This window comes from Oratosquilla oratoria, unplaced genomic scaffold, assembly GCF_046742065.1.
Source record: "Oratosquilla oratoria isolate Oo_2021 unplaced genomic scaffold, ASM4674206v1 SCAFFOLD45, whole genome shotgun sequence".
NCBI lineage: Eukaryota > Metazoa > Arthropoda > Malacostraca > Stomatopoda > Squillidae > Oratosquilla > Oratosquilla oratoria.
In genome coordinates this window covers 1,949,767-1,969,313 of record NW_027467710.1, presented here as the reverse complement: position 1 = coordinate 1,969,313, position 19,547 = coordinate 1,949,767, and the positions used below count along the sequence as shown (strand labels likewise).

At 39.7% G+C, this 19,547-nt stretch overlaps 1 protein-coding gene across 1 annotated transcript in view; it reads right to left on the bottom strand.

Moving 5' to 3' along the window:
• LOC143023143 (RAD50-interacting protein 1-like) overlaps positions 1 to 19,381 on the bottom strand; it is a 45,305-nt gene extending 25,924 nt beyond the window's left edge. The window contains exons 1-7 of the mRNA XM_076181655.1: positions 19,359 to 19,381; positions 18,396 to 18,623; positions 16,123 to 16,363; positions 13,320 to 13,487; positions 8,718 to 8,943; positions 8,005 to 8,155; positions 880 to 1,045 (exon numbers count right to left, since the gene is read on the bottom strand). Of these exons, the coding sequence (XP_076037770.1) occupies positions 880 to 1,045; positions 8,005 to 8,155; positions 8,718 to 8,943; positions 13,320 to 13,487; positions 16,123 to 16,363; positions 18,396 to 18,623; positions 19,359 to 19,381 (1,203 nt within the window). The remainder of the gene's footprint in view (positions 1 to 879; positions 1,046 to 8,004; positions 8,156 to 8,717; positions 8,944 to 13,319; positions 13,488 to 16,122; positions 16,364 to 18,395; positions 18,624 to 19,358) is intronic.
• Between the last annotated feature and the right edge of the window lie 166 nt (positions 19,382 to 19,547).

Here is a 19,547-nt window from a genome sequence, read left to right as displayed (position 1 = left end):
TCCTATCACAATGTTTTTGCAGCCTTGCAAAAAAAGAGCCAGTTCCTGCTACTACGGTTGCACCTTTGGAAGAAATGGAAGAGGTGTCCCAGGAATGGGCACCGCCGTCTGAAGAGACATAAAATATAATCATCAGCTGCACAGTAGAAGTCATAATCAGCTTCATCATCATTTCTACTGTGCAGCAAATTCATCACCATCATTATTCAAATTTTACTTCAACTCCTTTCCTGTTGAGTACAGTAACAATCTTTATTTTTTTTTTAATTATAAGTGTTATTGCTTAACAGTTGTTATTAATGGAGTACTGTAATGGGTGGATTGTTAACAGTACAGGGAGGGTTTTAAAAGTCCAAATACACATTAAATAAATACTGTAAATATGGCATCCCTACTTCGCGGAAATTCAGTTATTGTGGCCACTCTCGGAACCAATCTACCGTGATAAACAAGGGATCACTGTATATAGAGTAAGTAATAAAACAATTATAATGTTTTATACACTATTTCCATACTATGATGAAAGCTACCAAAAAATTTCAATTCAAAACTGGGCAATTAGTTTAAATTGTTAATACTTTAAGTTTAATCATGCCATACGGCTTCAAAACTTAAAAAAAAAAAATAATGATAATAATAAATAAAATAAAATAGATAAATAAAACATATATATATGTATAAATATATATATATATATATATATATATATATATATATATATACATACATACATATACCAAGGCTTTTTTCCCCCTTACCAGGGGGGTAGCCAAAAAGGACAAGGCACAAAAACATTCCCACCCATTTCATCCCCGAAATATATATATATATATAAAATTATGAAAGTGGCACAAGACAGACAAAAAAAGATACACCTACTGGGAGATCAGCCCAATCCTGTAGAAGAGATGATAGGTGGTGGGCTGTATTAAGGATAGCTACATAATTGGATGCAAGAGGATCTCTCTTCTCACTCTTCATTACTTGTACTAGTCGTACCCTGAAGTCATCCAATAACTCCAACTGCAACTCAAGGAACTGTAGCCTGAATATAAGCAAAATATGTCAGTAACACGGAAACTTAAAGTAAAAAAAACATACATACATACATACATACATACATAAAATGGAAAAAAAAAACATGCAAGTGGCAAACATATATAAAACTTAGGAACGAATATGTGAATATACGCAGGAAAGAAAAAAGAAATTATGAAAAAGATATCATAGACAAATGTAAGGATCAACCTAAACTCTTTTACATATATAAATATGAAAAACTAAAGGATAAACATGAAATAATGAAATTGAGTGCAGGAGATAAAGAATATATAGATGACACAGAAATGGCAGAAGTTATAATCAGACATTTCAGGTCTGTTTTTACAATTGAGAGCTCACAATTTTGGAAAGATGGACAACAAGAAAGATCACCCAAAATGAAAGAAATAACGGTAACACAAAAAGAAATAAGAGACCAAATAAAAAACCTAGATGTCAGGAAATCGCATGGACAGGATGGAATTGCAAATTGGATAATGAAAGAGTGTATAGACAAAGTCAAATTATACAAGATAATAAATTTCTCACCCAAAGAAGGAAAGGTACTGCAAGATTGGAAAAATGCAATCATAGTATATACATACATATACCAAAGGCTTTTTCCCCCTTACAAGGGGGGTAGCCAAAAAACAAAGGCATAAAAACCATTCCCATCCATTCCATCCCTAATACACTCCACTCCCCTCCGCCCTTTACCCTCCCTCTTCTCTTGGCACCTACTGGATGACGGGTCATCCCTGCATCCTGTCCATTGCCCTGTGTCAGGTACAGGGTCGCAAGACACAGCACATCCATAGCAAGACCACTTCATTAAATCGGGGACCCCCACTTTCCGTCCCCTCATGCAGAGAGGGAGAAGAGGGGGAGAAATCCCTCCGGACTGTGTCAAAAATTTTCTCACACATACTACCTCACCTCCATCCCCCTCACCCATTCCACCTCATGCATCACAACATCATCCATATACAACCATTCTCCATTCACCCCTATCTTCTGTCCTCTCCCGTCCTTCCTCAACATACATTCCCCTCTTCCCCAAAGCCCCTTTCACTCCATCCATCCATCTCATCCTAGGTCGCCCCATGTTCACTCCCTCCACATCTATTTTCCATACCTCTTTTACTAGTCTTCACTCATTCTTTCCATGTGTCCAAACCATTCCAATACTCTTTCATCCACTCTATCTCCCAACTCCCTTACCACCCCAGTTCTCCTCCTCACCTCCTCATTTCTCACCCTATCCAGCCTAGTAATACCCATCATACTTCTCAGACACCTCATCTCAAACACATTCAAACTCCTTCTCTCTTCCTCTCTTATGTTCCATGTTTCTGCCCCATACAGTGCTGTTGGCACAATCACTCCTTCATACAGTCTCCTCTTAGCATCCATTCCCAAATGTAAACTCAGAGAAAGATCTTGGAGTGATAATCAGCAAGGACATGACACCAGATAAGCATATTAATAAAATAGTCGAAGAAACCTACAATTTATTGAGGTCAATAAAAGTGGCATTTGCTTATTTGGAAGAGGAAATGATGAAAAAAAATTATAACTACACTAGTAAGACCAAAACTTGAGTACGCAGCAACATTATGGACACCCAGTACCAAAAAGAATATAAAAAAATTAGAAAGAATACAAAGAGCAACAACAAAATTAGCACCAACTCTTTCCGAAATAACATATGAGCAAAGACTGTCCAAATTAGAATTTCCAACTCTGGAACAAAGAAGGGAAAGAGGAGACTTACTATCTATAGAATAATGAAAGGAATGGAAATCTTAGATAAAAATGACTTACTGAAATAGGACAATGGAAAAATGAGAGGAAACGTAAAGAATCTAAAAAAAGATAATTACAGAAAAGATTCTAAAAAAAAAAAAAAAAAAAAAAAAAAATCCCACACAGAGTGATAGATACTTGGAACAAATTAGACAAAGAAATAGTGTGTGCAAACACTATTCAAGATTTTAAGAAAAAACTTGATGCTGAGAGATACAAAGACGGGTCACCACGAGCATAGCTCCCTTCCCATATAATACAACTAGGTAAATACTTAAGAGAGTAAGCACAGAAGAAGACTGCAGATCGCTACAAGAAGACATACATAAAATATGGAAATGGAGTCAGAAGTGTGAAGTGAACTTTACCATTAAGAAATGTAGTACAATGGAATTTGGAAAAAGCAAAAATAGAATATTGGGTCAAAATATAAAATTGGTACCAAGGAAGTTAAAAAAGTAGACTCAGAAAGGGACCAAGGAGTAATTATCTCAAGTGACTTGACACCTGATAAACATGTCAACAAACTAGTTGCAGAGACTTTTAACTTATTAAGATCAATGAAAGTGGCCTTCGATTACATGGATGAAGAGATGGTAAAGAAAATATTAATTACACTGATGAGACCTAAATTGGAGTATGCTGCAACACTATGGGCACCTAGTACAAAAAAAAAAAAAAAAAATAAATAAATAAATAAATAAATAAATAAAATAAATAAATAAAGAAATTAGAAAGAATTCAAAGAACAGTGACAAAAATGGTATCTACATTCTCAAATTTGACATACAAAGATTGGATAAATTACATCTATCAACACTGGAACTGAGAATAGAAAGAGGCGATTTGCTGACTATTTACAGAATTATGAAAGGAATGGAAGTTCTTGATAGAGATGACTTATTAAGATGGGACAGAAGAGAAACAAGAGGGCACGAGAAGCTAAAGAAGGACAGTTAAAGAAGAGATTTGAAAAAGAATAGCTTCCCACACATGTGATTGATGTCTGGAACAAACTAAACAGGGAAACAGTGAGTGCCAAAATCATACAAGATCTTAAAAACAAAGTGGATGCAGAGAGATACAAAAGCGGGTCACTATGAGCATAGCTCTCGTCCTGTAAAATACAACTAGGTACATACACAATGTAATGAAATGATGGAAGTAGACCAGCTTCTGCTCTCTGGCCCTACTATAGAAGTGCTGTCTTGCTACATTGCTTCTGACCTAACCCACTCTCAACATATGTCATGTATTGTCATGAGAAATAGTGCCCTCTCAACATTTGGCATCTATTCTTGCCATGGGAAATAGTACCCTAGGGACATATGGAAGTATTATTGCCACAGCATACAGGAACCCCCAGCACATTTGGCTTGTCTTCTTGCCATGGAGTATTATTACACAATGATTATTTTTTCTTTCTTTTCCAGAAGATGGCACTTGACACTTTCCCAGGACTGGCTGATAATTATGATGTAATTAATTATTATGTAATTTATGACATCCATTATAATGTAAATAATTGATGACCTGACTCACCAGCACATTTGGCATGTCTTCTTGCCATGGCAGTTTACTACAGAATGTTTTTTTTTTCTTTCATATAAGGCAGAGGTGGAAGGAGTGAACATGAGGGGGCAACTAAGGATGAGATGGATGAATGGGGTAAAAAGGGCATGGGAAAGAGGGAAATGTTTGTTGAAGAAGGATGGGAGAGGACAGAAGATAGGGGTGAATGGAGAATGGTTGTGTATGGATGATGCTGTGATGCATGAAGGGGAGTAGGTGGGGAATGGGGGGTGAGGGAGTATGTGTGAAAAATAAATTGATGCGGCCCAAAGGGATTTCTCCCCATCTTCTCCATTTCTGCATGAGGGGATAGAGATGGAGGGGTCGCTGATTTCAAGAAGTAGGGTACGCGTACCAATGGAGACGCACTTGCCCTATGCAGACGCATATGACACAAAAAACTTCTACCTGCCGATGGTGAATAGATAGGAGCTTAATTATAGGCTCAAAAAAATCACTTAACTATCCCCTCATAATGTGACATAGTCTTACCTTCCTAATCCAAATAGGTACGTGACTGCAGGAGATGAAATAAAATACGTACTGTTTTTGAAAGAATCCTTACGAAAACCTAAGAATTCTATTTTTCAAGGTATTTTTTTTTACTGTTCCTTAACAGATTTTTATTCCATTTTTTGCAGGTGGATTGTGCATGGCTTTATGTACATTTGTACATCAGAAACTGCTTCCCATTGCATCCATGGAAGGGTTAATGATTTTTTGAGCCTATAATTATGCTCCTATCTATTCACCATCAGCAGGTAGAAGTTTTTTTGTGTCAAATGCGTCTGAATAGGACAAGTGCGTCTCCATTGGCATGCCTTGCTGTGGATGTGGTGTGTCTTGCTACACTGTCTCTGACCCAAGGCATTGGGCAAGATGTAGGGATGACCCATCATCCAGGAGGAACCAAGATAAGAGGGAGGGAAGGGGGGGGGTGGATGGGAGTGGAGTATGTGAGGATGGAATGGGTGGGAGTGTTTTTTTATGCCTTTGTTTTTTTGGCTACTTCTCTTGTATGGGGGAAAAGCCTTTGGTATATGTATGTATATAATATATTTTAAATAAAGAAGTATGGTAGGGATTACTAGGTTGGATAGAATGAGAAACAAGGAGGTGAGAAGAGTGGGAGTGGGAAAGGAGATGGCAGAGCTGATGAAAGCTTATTGGGATGGTTTGGACACACGTAAAGAATGAGTGATGAAAGATTAGTAAAAGAGGTGTGGAAGGCAGAAGTGGAGGGAGTGAACTTGAGGGGACGACTGAGGATGAGATGGACGGATGGGGTGAAGGGGATGCTAAGCAGGAGGGGAATGTCTGTTGAACAAGGAAGGGAAAAGGCAGGATATGGGGATGAGTGGAGGAAGACTGTGTACGGAAGATGCTGTTATGCAAGGAAGGGAGGGATGGGGGATGGGTGGTAGTTATGTGTGAATGATATTTTGATGTAGCCTGAAGGGATTTCTCCCCGTCTACTCTTTTTCTGCATGAGTGGATGGAGAGGAAGAGGGTTGCCAATTAAGTGAAGCAGCCTTGCTGTGGATGTACTGTGTCTTACTGCATTGCATTTGACTGAGGGCACTTGGCAGATGAAGGGATGACCTGTCATCCATGAGGAGCTGAGATGGGAGGGGTGATGGAGGTGGTGAAACGGAGTGAAATGGGTGGGAATAGGTACATGCCTCTGACTTGGCTACCTCCCTTAACCCATTCAACTCTGATGACAAGATGTCTTGTCATTTGGTCAAATAAAACAAAAAATCATAATAAAACAACAAAATGTTTGATGATCAAACAGCACCAGAAAAATATGACGTCATCAGTCCTCCTCGAGGAGGACTGATGACGTCATATTTTTATGGTGCTGTTTGATAATAAAAAATTTTGTTGTTTTATTATGATTTTTTGTTTTATTTTACCAAATGACAATAAATCTTGTCATCGGAGTTGAATGGGTTTAAAAAGGGGGGGAAAGCTCTCTGTAGATAGCTTCTTTTCACTTGTTTTAAGTGATTCCATAAAAAAAACATCTCTGATGTAAATATGTGTATAAAAGGTGTTAAAAAAAAAAATCTGAGCATAAACCTGATACAGCTGCTGCTGTATCATCTTTCCCCCCTTTCTGTTCTGATGGAAAAGAAAAAAACTAAAGAATGTCTACACTTTGAGCTCTCATAGAAAAAGGAGGGAGGAGGGTGGAGGGGAGTGGAATATATGGGAAATGAAATGGGTGGGAGTGATTTCTATGCCTTTTTCTTTTTGGCTAGCCCCCATGTAAGGGGGAAAAAGCCTTTGGTATATGTATGTAATAGTTTATAGCAGGTGTTAATATGGACAACATGTAAACAATTCAGTGTCTCATGGCTACATAAGCAAAACTATACTTATAACGCACATTTCAAAAAATAAAATGTTTATAAAATTTACCAAAAACTAGAGAAACTACTTTGAGCCCTCATAGAAAACAACACCCATTTTCAGTTTATACATACATATACCAAGAGCTTTTTCCCCCTTACAAGGGAAGTAGCCAGAGTCAAAGGCATAAATCCACTTCCATTCACCACCTCTCCCTCCCTCTTTTCTTAACTCCTGGATGATGGGTCATCCCTACATCTCGCCCACTGCCCTGGATCAGAAGCAATGCAGTGAGATAGAGCACATCCATAGCGAGGCCACTTCACTTAATCGGCAACCCCCCCCACATCCCCTCATGGAAAAAAAAAAAAATGGAAGACGGGGAGAAATAATTTCGGGCTGTGTCAAAATATAATTCACACATACTCCCTCACCTCCCCATCCCCCACCCACTCCCTTCCATGCATCATCCATAAACAGCTATTCTCCATCCACTCATAGTTTGTCTTCCCCCTTCCTCAACAGACATTCCCCTCTCTCCCAATGCCCCTTTTACCCCATCCATCCATATCATCCTTGGTTGCTCCTTCATGTTCACTCCCCCCACCTCTATCTTCCACACCTCTTTTACTAATCTTTCTTCACTCACTCTTTCCATGTGTCCAAACCAACCAATACTCTTTCATCAATCCTATCTCACAACTTCTTTTCCAACCCCCTCTCCTCCTCACCTCCTCATTTCTCATTCTATTCAGCCTAGTAACCCCTACCATACTTCTCAGGCATTTCATCTCAAACACATTTAAACTCTTCCTCTCTTTAATTCCATTTAGAAAATAGTCAAAACTTTCACCTTCTTGGTATAATCAATTAATGCTCTCTCAATTACCCTCCCACCAACCACTCTGGCCCATGTATATGAGTACTTATGTACATCTTACATACTGTATTTGTAATCATTAGTTCTCTTTCAATATGTATCTCATGCACTTTCTATTTTTATTCCTTCCTGGCATACTGTCCTTCCTATTTACTCTACCCACTGGCTCATCTTATATTCTAGCAAACAAATTCTCCAAACTACTTCATTTACATTACTTGCAAAACTCTCCACCCATATTTAAATAATTCCAAAACTTTTCTCTCTCTGTTTTTCTCACTATGAGATGCATATCACTCTTAAACACCAAAGACCAGATACTTGATTTATGATAAAGGGAAATTCACCTGTGTCCTGGCTGGGGAAGCCGCTTGTATCGGTCCGTGATTCCCTGTAGAAGAAGAACCAGTTCCTCCCCACAATGAGCTGCTTCACCTCCCTCTACTGTTGTCCATGCATCATCTCCTGATACTAATTCATCCATTACCTCTAAAGCAACTGCAAAACAAACACTGATTTAATAATGGATTAATGGAGTACTTAACAGTGGATTAAACTCACAATTATTATTAAAGCTAAAAGTGGCTAGGCTTCTCAAAATATATACATGTACCAAAGGCTTTTTTCCCCCTTACAAGGGAGGTAGCCAAAAAACAATGACATAAAAATCACTCCCACCCATTCCATCCCCAACATACTTCACTCCCATCCAACCCCCTCCCTCCTTCCCATCTTGGCACCTCCTGGATGACGGGCCATCCCTGCATCTTGCCCACTGCCCCATGTCAGAAGCTGTGTCACAAGACACAGCACATCCACATTCATGTAAAAAGAAAATTTCAGTGTTTTGAGGTCTATTTGTGACAGCAAAATTGCAAATGGTATTATCCATGCACTACTTCATTCATGGAAAGGAAAATTAACAGAAATTAGTTTCTACTTTTTTTTTTATTTTATCCCCAAAATCTCATTCACGTATATATTATACATACGAGGACCTTACTCCCCTTTATTTGGGGGGTTGTCGCAGTAATAAATCTTGCAGAGATTCGTGACTTACATTTACGTTCAATCTGAATCCATCTTAAGAACACTTGTGCCCTGGTAAGCACTGCCAGTACTGATGGCTGGGATGCTGGGTAACCAAAGCCATGGCAAAGCTCACGTTCGAAGTTTAGGGTTTCTTGTATTGTGTGGCACATAAGGTCATCATCATACTGTATTTCCCTCAGATCCTCACACAGCTTCAGTGTTACAAGGCGCACTAAATCACTCATAAATTCAATCTGGTGATGTAAAATAGATCATTCAATATTCTGTGGTACAATAATGACAGCACTATTTTACCACAATTTCAAAATAAAATTTCAAACAAAATTGAGAAACACATTCAGTGTCAAGGGTTACTGTCCTGAACATTTCACCTGCTAAAGTTCTACACTGCTTTGAGAACCAAGTATTAACAATGATATTTAATGGTGATTTATATATATATATATATATATATATATATATATATATATATATATATATATACATACATATACCAAAGGCTTTTTCCCCCTTACAAGAGAGGTAGCCGAAAAGAAAAAAGCAGAAAAAAGCATAAAAAAATATTCCAACCCATTCCATCCCTAATCACACTCCACTCCCCTCCACCCTCCCTCTTATCTTGGCATCTCCTGGATGACAGGTCATCCCTGCATCTTGTCCACTGCCCTGGGTCAGAAGCAGTGTCGCAAGACACAGCACATCCACAGCAAGGCCACTTCATTAAATCGGCGACCCCCCTCTCTGTCCCCTCATGCAGAAAAGGAGAAGACGGGGAGAAATCCCTTTGGGCTGCGTCAAATTTTTCTCACACATACTACCTCACCCCCCATCCCCCCACCCATTCCACCTCATGCATCACAACATCATCCATATACAACCATTTTCCATTCACCCCTGTCTTCTGTCCTCTCCCGTCCTTCCTCAACAGACATTCCCCTCTTCCCCAAAGCCCCTTTCACCCCATCCATCCATCTCATCCTAGGTCGTCCCCTCATGTTCACTCCCTCCACATCTGCCTTCCATACCTCTTTTACTAATCTTTCTTCACTCATTCTTTCCATGTGTCCAAACCATCCCAATACTCTTTCATCCACCCTATCTCCCAACTCCCTTACCACCCCTGTTCTCCTCCTCACCTCATTTCTCACTCTATCCAGCCTAGCAACCCCTATCATACTCCTCAGACACCTCATTTCAAACACAATCAAACTCCTTCTCTCTTCCTCTCTTATGTTCCATGTTTCTGCTCCATACAGTGCTGTTGGCACAATCACTCCTTCATACAATCACCTCTTAGCATCCATTCCCAAATGTCTATTCCTCATTACACTTTTTAATCCACCAAAGAATTTACTCGCTTCTCTCAATCTACATTCTACCTCCACCTTCACTCCCCCCTTTCCTGCCACATTTGCACCCAAGTATCTAAAACTATCCGCTTCCTCCAGTTGCTCTCCCTTAATGGTCACTTCCAGTCTGCTGCCACTTTCACCCCTTGTACATCTCATCACCTTACTTTTACCCACATTTATCTTCAACTTTCTTCTTTCACACACTCTCCCAAACTCTGTCACCAACTTCCTCAATCCCTCTGATCCTGCTACAAGCGCAGTGTCATCCGCAAACAACAACTGGCTCACCTCTCACTTTTCTCCATTTTCTTTAACCATCTCCAATCCATGACCCACTACCCTTGCATTTACCTCTCGCACCACCCCATCCATGTATTAGTTGAACAACCAGGGCGACCTAACACATCCCTGATGAAGTCCCACCTTTACCTTAAACCACTCACTCTCTCCATTTCTAATCCTGACACATGCTCTACTACTCTCGTAAAGACTCTTGACAGCTCCTCGCTTTCCTCCTATCCTGTATATCTGCAATACCTCCCACAGTGCCTTCCTGTTTACCCTGTCATAAGCCTTTTCTAGATCCATAAAAGTCCAAAAAAACATCCTTACCTTTTCGTATAGCTTTAACACATATCTGTCTTACCATAAAAATCTGCAACCTCTATCAGTCCTAAATCCATACTGCTCCTCACCAATTACTCCCTTTGTTCCTCTCCTAATCCTCTCAATCAAGATCCTCCCATAAGCCTTCCCAACTACACTTAACAAGCTAATCCCTCTGAAACCACTACACTCACACTTGTCCCCCTTTCCCTTGAAATATGGAACTATACAGGCACTTCTCCAGTCCTCTAATACTCTACTCTCTCTTAAACACACATTACATAACCTCACCAGCCAGTCCACCATCACTATACCTCCTTTTTTCACACATTCTGCATGACACCCATCCAAACCAGGTGCATTACCTGCTCTCATCATCTTAACAACTGCTTTTTCTTCATCTTTCCTTATTTCTTCTCCATTTTCCTAACTCATCACTGTCACTTTCTTAGTGCTTCCCATCGCAACTACCTTTCCTTCTCCATCCTCCTTCATATTTAGTAACTCCCTTAAATACTCTGCCAAACTTCCTTTTACTGTCTTCTCTTCCATTATCATCTCTCCATCTGCACCCTTTACCTTTTCTTCTTTACTTGATTTGCCTCCACTTCCTCTCTTAATCTTCCAAAATATCTTTATATTACTTTCAAAATTTTGTCATACTCTTACCCTATTTCACATCTGCTCCCCTCTTTGCCTCCTTTATCTTATGCTTTACTTCTCTTCTCTTTTCTTTGTACCTCATATGGTTCTCTCGTCCTATTTTGTAACCAATCTGTAAATGCTCACTTCTTCTCCTCTACAGCCTTCTTTGGTTCCTCATCCCTGCACTCACTACCCTTCCTTCTATTTCCTCCAGTCCAACTTGTTCCACACACCATCTTTGCACACCTTGTGACACTCTCCTTGAACCATTCCCATTCCTCCTCCACCTCTAGTTTTACTCTATCCTTCACTCCCTCTCACTCCTCTCTCAGCTTCTTGTACTCCTTTTCTTTCTCATTTACGCAGTTTACTTTAAGCACCTACATAACTTCTGTCCTTTTCCTCTTTCTCCACCTATTCTCCACTCTCAACTTACTTTTCATAAGAAAATTATCTAATATTTCCCCACTCTCTCCCCTTAGAATATGTACATCCTTAACTCTTCTTATTATACTCCTGGTTACCACTACTTTTATCCATTAATGCTCGATAGACCACCCTTCCATCCACCACCCTCTCCCATGTGCACTTATGCTTGACTTTCTTCCTAAACACTGTATTTGCTATCAAGTCACTTTCTGGATACATCTCCACCATCAACTCTCCACTACGATTCTTTCTTGGAACTCCACACTTCCCAACAACTCTGTTTATTGGTTCATTTCCTACCCTAGAATTAAGGTCTCCCAATACCACTACATTGACATTTCTCCTTAATCCCTCTATGGACTCATTTAAGTATATCCAAAAAGCCTCCCTTTCTTCTACACTCTTCTCACTACCAGGCCCATATGCATACATACATACATATACCAAAGGCTTTTTCCCCCTTACATGGGGGGTAGCCAAAAAGAAAAAGGCATAGAAATCACTCCCACCCATTTCAATTCCCATATATTCCACTCCACTCCATCCTCCTCCCTCCCTCCTATCTTGGCACCTCCTGGATGATGTGCATCCTGTCCACTGCCCTGGGTCAGAAGCAGTGTCGCAAGACAACAGCACATCCACAACAAGGCCGCTTCATAACTTCGGCGACCCCCCACTCTCCATCCCCTCATGCAGAAAAGGAGAAGATGGGGAGAAATCCCTTTGGGCTGTGTCAATTTTTTTTTTTATACAAACTTCCTCACTCCCCATCCCCCATATGCACTTACAAAAACCCACATCTCCCTTCCCAGTTTCACCTTCATCCACATTAACCTTGAAGAAAACTCCTTCCACTCCACTACTTGCTTACCTATCTCTTCACCTACTGGTATATCCACCCCTTCTCTCCCTTGTCCTCTCTTCACTCCTGAGATCCTCCCAACTACACTCTCAAACTCAAACTCACCCCTCCCTTTCAACTTAGTTTCACTCAAAGCCAACACAATCTTTCTTCTCAGAAGTATACTGCCTATATCTTCCCTTTTACTTTCATCTGTACCACATCCATGCACATTAAAAGACCCAACCTTAGGGTACTGGTTGGAAAACTCCTCCTAGATCCTCTTATGCCTTTACTTATTTTTAGAAATGTTCCCTTTGGGGTTACAGGGAGAAGAATGCCTAATCCTATCTCCATCCTGTTTTTTGTCACCTCATATGACTCAAAAGGAAAGATTTGGTTGCAGTATTCTTATCCCCCACCACAGGGTTTGGCAAAATGAGAAAATGAATATTCAGAGAAATGGTACAGGACAGTAACAAGAGTGGGGGATCAGCATAATGGAGGGACAGCTACAGTATAATAAATCATTTCTCTATAAATAGAGATTTCCTCTACTACAGACAAAATGGCGTGTGACTCTGGACTGTAGGGGCACCCCATACTGACCCTAAAGTATCAGCTGCATGCTACTTAGCAGCTTTTAACCCCACAATAGCATGCAGCCAATACCCCAGATGGGGAGATGTATTCATTCTACATTAATTTTTGGTCAATATTTGTGTATGGGGCTTACCTTTGCATTGGAATGCTGGTGTCCACAGCGATTAAGAACTGGCTGGATGCGTTTAGTTAAGAAATCTTCATGAACTTCAATCCATTTCAAAACTCGGGTCAAATACCACTCAGGATGTTCTCGGCTATTTGTGGCCTTGTTGCTACTAAAGTGGTAGACAAATCTTACCTGTTCCAAAGGAAAAGAAAAGAAATATCTTGCTCATAATATAAAAATTTCATGGGGATATATACATATATACATATACCAAAGGCTTTTTCCCCCTTACAAGGGGGAGGGAGGGAAGGAGAGAGAGAGAGAGAGAGAGAGAGAGAGAGAGAGAGAGAGTGAGAGAGAGTGAGAGAGTGAGAGAGAGAGAGCAAGAGAGAGAGAGCAAGAGAGAGAGAGAGAGAGAGAGAGAGAGAGAGAGAGAGAGAGAGAGAGAGAGAGAGAGAGAGAGAGAGAGAGAGAGAGAGAGAGAGAGAGAGAGAGAGAGAGGAAAAACAAAACAAAAAAACACCCATTTCATTCCCACACACTCCACCCGCCTCCCTCCCTCTTTTCGTGGCTCCTCATGGATGATGGGTCATCCTTGTATCTTGTCCACTATCCTGGGTCAGAAGCAGTGTTGCAAGACACAGCACAGCCACAGCAAGGCTGCTTCATTAAACTGGCAACACCCCTCTCCACCCCCTCATGATGAAATGGGGAAAACAAGGAGAAATCCCTTCAGGCTGCATCAATTTATTTTTCATATATACTTCCTCACCCCCCATCCACCACCCACTCCCACTCATGCATAACAGCATCATCCATACACAACCATTCTCCATTCATCCCTATCTTCTGTCCTCTTCCATCCTTCCTCAACAGACATTCCCCACTTTCCCAATGCCCCTTTTACCCAATCCCTCGATCTCATCCTTGGTTGCCCCCTCTTATTCACTTTTTCTACATCTGCCTTCCACACCTCTTTTACTAATCTTTCTTCACTCATTCTTTCCATGTGTCCAAACCATCCCAATGCTCTTTCAGCAACCCTATCTCCCAACTCCCTTTCCACCCCTGGTCTCCTCACATCCTTGTTTCTCACTCTATCCAGCTTAGTAACTCCTATCATACTTCTCAGGCCCCTTATCTCAAACACATTCAAACTCTTCCTCTCTTATGTTCCATATATATACATACATACATACATACAGATTCCTTTTGTTCTAACTGGATTTATGCAACTATCAGGTATAGTTGTTGTTGTTGTTCCCTAGACTGGCTGAGCAGTCCCATTTCCCTAAGGAATGCCATGGCTGAAATGGGATTTTCCCATAAATCCTTTATAGAGTGTATATTGTGTTGTTGATGTGCATGGTTGTGTACAATGCAGTCTTCCATAATTATAGTATGGAGTGAAGTGTTGCATCCTGGACAGTTATCTGCAATGCAGTCATGCACATTGCTGTTATAGTAATTAGCCATGATTACCAATTGGTCCCTGAAGAATTTTTGTGAAAATCTGTTACATTGTTATCAATATTTTGGTGTATAAGGGGTATACTGAATTGCAGTAACTTGCAATGAGAGTCATCTATTCATAATAAGTGGAGATTTTTATGATCAGTCACTACAATGTACTCGGCTTTTACCTATGGCTCCAAGAATATTGCTGACATACAGTAATGGCAAATCAATCAATCAATCTGTTGCCTCAGATTTCTCTTACAAGGCTCTCTAGCCCAGTCCAGAGATGCTGGCCCCTTGGAGCCAGAGCCCTCTGGAGGGGTGGGGGAAATGTCTGTTCACTTATGGGGCACATCAGATAAATTCTTTGCTGTTGACATTTGATGACGTCTTCTGCAACTTGCTGTATGGTGATGATCCACCTGTGCAGCCTCTTGCAGGCCAGGCACAGTAGCCCCACACTAACAATCCCCAGACAACAACACAATATCTCTTTAAGTGTCTTATGATCCTGCTCACAGGTTGTTGTCAGTTTCCTGGAAGACATGGGTCTTCTGCAAGAGGCCAGGGGCAACAATTTGATTGATTGATTGATTGACTGATTGATTGATTGCCTGGGTTGGGCAGATGTAATGTGGAGTGCTTGACAAAGTGAGGAACAATTGCTGTGGATTGTATAGTGAGGTTGACATATGCCTATGAGAGGGGACTATGCCTGAGAACTGGAGGAGGAGGGGTCTATGCCTGAGGACTACAGGAGTGCTTGTATAGTTCCATTTTACAAAGGAAAGGGGACATATATGAATTTAGTAGTTTTAGAGGGATCAATCTGTTGAGTGTGGTTTGAAAGTCTTATGGATGGGTGTTAATTGAGAGGAATAAAAGGGTAACAGGAGTAATTGGAGATGAACAATGTAGTTTAAAAAATGTAGAGGATGCAAGGGTCCAATTTTTGTAATAAGGCAGATATACAAGATGTTTTTAGCGAAAAGTAATGATGTTTTTTGGGCAGGGTTGGCTCTTCATCCACAAAGAGATAAAAGGAAAAACAAATGGGTATTGGATAGTGTGAGGTGTGGACGCACACCTTATAAGAAGCCTTTTGATATACGGTATTGATAGATACACATATTGTAGGTCCTTTCCCCTTATATGGAGGCAGTGGTCTAGCAAAAGAATTCCCTCACATTCTAGTTAATGAAATAATATTTCAATGCAAAAACAAAAAAGGTGGGGGCCATCTATTGTGATGTAAAAAAAAAAAAAAAAAAAAAAAAAAAAAAAAAAAAAAAAAAAAAAAAAAAAAAAAAAAAAAAAAAAAAAAAAAAAAGGCACATTAGAATCCAGATAAATTTGATAAAATACCCACTTGCAGAGGACGTAAAAGTAGCTGCAGAGGTAGGGTGGTCTGTGGAAAGTCTGCAGTTATGGGAGGCATAGGTGGAGGTGTCGAAGGGGGTGGTGCAGATATGCCCCTGGGAAGAGTTAGTTGCAGAAGATATTGAGTAAGGGTGTCCAATCGCTGTAACTGCTCCTGGGAAGCTGGGGGCAGGTGCACTGTCTGATTTGTAAAAGGCCACTTGATAGCCTTCAGCACTAATTCAAATTCTCTGTAAGAATATCAAATAGCCAAGGGAATTAACCCATAAAAATTCAATACTCAGGTTTAAACTTGGTAACCCTACATATATCAACCACTATTACACAATATAATACATACGTATATATACCAAAGCTTTTTCCCCCTTATAAGGGAGGTAACCAAAAAAAAAAAAAAAAAAACAATGCATAAAAACCACTCCCACCCATTCCACCCCTAACATACTCCACTCCCCTCCACCCTTTTCCCTCCCTCTTATCTTGGCACCTCCTGGATGATGGGTCATCCCTGCATCTTGTCCACTGCCCTGGGTCAGAAGCAGTGTCGCAAGTCACAGCACATCCACAGCAAGGCTGCTTCATTAAATTGATGAGCCCCCTGTCCCCTCATGCAGAAAAGAAGACGGGGAGAAATCCCTTTGGGCTGCATCAATTTATTTCTCACACATACTCCCTCACTCCCCATCCCCCACCTACTCCCACTCATGCATCACTGTATCATCCATACACAACCATTCTCCATTCAACCCAATGTAGTATAATGGAGTTTGGAAAAAGTAAAAATAGAATATCAGAGCAATACAAAATTGGTACAGAGGAAGTCAAAAAAGTAAGCTCAGAAAGGAACCTAGAAGTAATTATCAGCAAAGACATGTCACCAGACAAGCATATCAACAAAATAGTTGGAGAAACCTTCAATTTACTAAGGTCAATGAAAGTGGCTTTTGATTACTTGGATGAGGAAATGGTAAAGAAAATATTAGTTACAAGATTGGAGTATGCTACAATACTATAGACACCCAGTACTAAAAAGAATATAAAGAAATTAGAAAGAATACAAAGAGCGACAACAAAGATGGCACCAACACTCTCCAAATGACATATGAACAAAGATTGTCCAAATTGGAACTACCAACTCTGGAACAAAGAAGACAAAGAGGAGATCTACTGACTATTTACAGAATTATGAAAGGAATGGAAGTCCTAGATAGAGATGATTTATTAAAGTGGGACAAGAGGACATGAAAAGAAACTCAAAAAGGATAATTATGGAAGATATCTGAAAAAAATGTTCCCCACACAGAGTGGTGGATATCTGGAATAAACTAAATGAGGCAACAGTGTGCAAATACTATACAAGAATTTAAGAACAAACTTGATGCTGAAAAATACAAGACAGGTCACTATGAGCATAGCTCTCCTCATGTATAATACAACTAGGTAAATACAGAATCATGAAAGGCACAGAAATCCTTGATAGAGAGGACTTACTAAATTGGGACAAGAGAAACACAAGAAGACACATTTATAATATATGTATATATATGTATATGTATATATGTATAATATATATGTATAATATATATATATATATATATATATATATATATATATATATATATTATATATATATATATATATATATATATATATATATATATATATATATATAAAGGAAAGTTATAGAAAAGACCTGAAAAAAAGTCTTCCACAGAGAGTGGGAGATATCTGGAACAAACTGAACAAAACAATAGTGTGTAACAAAAACCATACAAGAATTTAAGAGCAAACTAGACAATGTGAGATACAAAGGCAGGACAATCATGAGCATATCTCCCCTTCCCATAAGATACAACTAGGTAAATACGTACTCTTAGTTCCTCATAGATGAAGGGTCATCCCAGTCTCCCACCCACTGCCCTGGGTCAGAAGCACTGCAGCATGACACAGTACAACCAGAGCAAGGACATTTCATTTAATCAGTGAACCCCCCCCTCCGTCTCTGTCCCCTCTTGTGGAAAATAAAGAAAATGGGGTGAAATCCCTTCAGGCTGTGTCAGAATATCATTTACATACAACCACTCCCTACTCCCCTCCCCCACTGCCTGCATGGAACCACCACACAGAAGACACAGACCAACTTATAATACAATGCCCTATGATAACAATCCCTAGACAACAACACAGAGGATGAAGCGTGAGAGGAGGGTACCAGAGGTGAAGAGAACCTTGAGATAAAGATAACATGAGAGGGTTTCTTACTTTGTAAATCTATCCTTGAGAACTCCATGCCAATGCAGAAGTGTTTCCCTTACAAAAGAGAAAAGATTCTTGCAGGCAGTGTCCTTGACTTCACAGGCAGCATCACTCAGTCGTTTGTAGCCAACCATGGCTTGGCCCTCTGCACCAATACTCAAGGATGACTCAATCTCTGAACTGAAAAATGCAATCAGAAAATATAATGACAAGATAGTCCTAAACTTCAAATAACTGCAAGAACAAATGCTATTCTATCATTCATTCCATCTGTTGCCTCAGTTCTCTTGTGCAAGAGACATGTCATTAAAGAATCCAGCAACAGTCCCCTGGGTTGGCCTACCTTGAGGAAAATTTGCATGGTTGTCTGTGCCATGTTAATGCTGGGCAGTATTAGATTATGTTCACTGTATTTTGCAGAGACATATATTTTTGGGATCTGAAGTCTGTTTCATGCTATTTCTGTGATGATGCTATTTCAATGTTGGGTGATGATCCAATCAATGTAGGCTAGTGAGGTTTTTGTGTTTTGGAATGTTTTCTTTTCTAGATTTGTAGGGTGGTGACTGTTTACAGAAGTTGATTGGTATGTCATATTTGTTTTGTAATTTGTGAGTGTAAGAGTTTTTTGTTTTTGTATGGATATTGCAGGTTCTAGTATATGAGTAATATGTTCCAAGGATGGAATATTGTTCCTAATCAATCCAACCTTAGGAAATTTCTCTCATATTTTCAATCAATACTCTTCTATAAACCTTTCTAGATAAAATCAAGTTTATTTCTCTTGGTTCTTCTTCTATTGTATCCTTTCCCTTTCACAGAATGGCATCACTAAAGCTTTTTACCATTCCCCTGGATTTTTTTCCCTTACATATTCTTTAAAAGCTTCAAGAATCATTTATGTACTGGTAATATATCCTCCCCAAGAAAACTACTTCACTTACAAATCTAGGTATTACTATTACTCACCATATCTGGGGTATTGGCTGCATGTTATTGTTTTTAAAGCAGTGGTTCTTAACTTCTTTTGGATGTGACCCATAATTCCTGTCCAGATCGAGTATGGCAACCCTTACTTTCATAAACACTTTTATTTAAACCATAAAATACTTGTATTTACCTAGTTGTATTTACCTAGTTGTAATATATGGGAGGGGA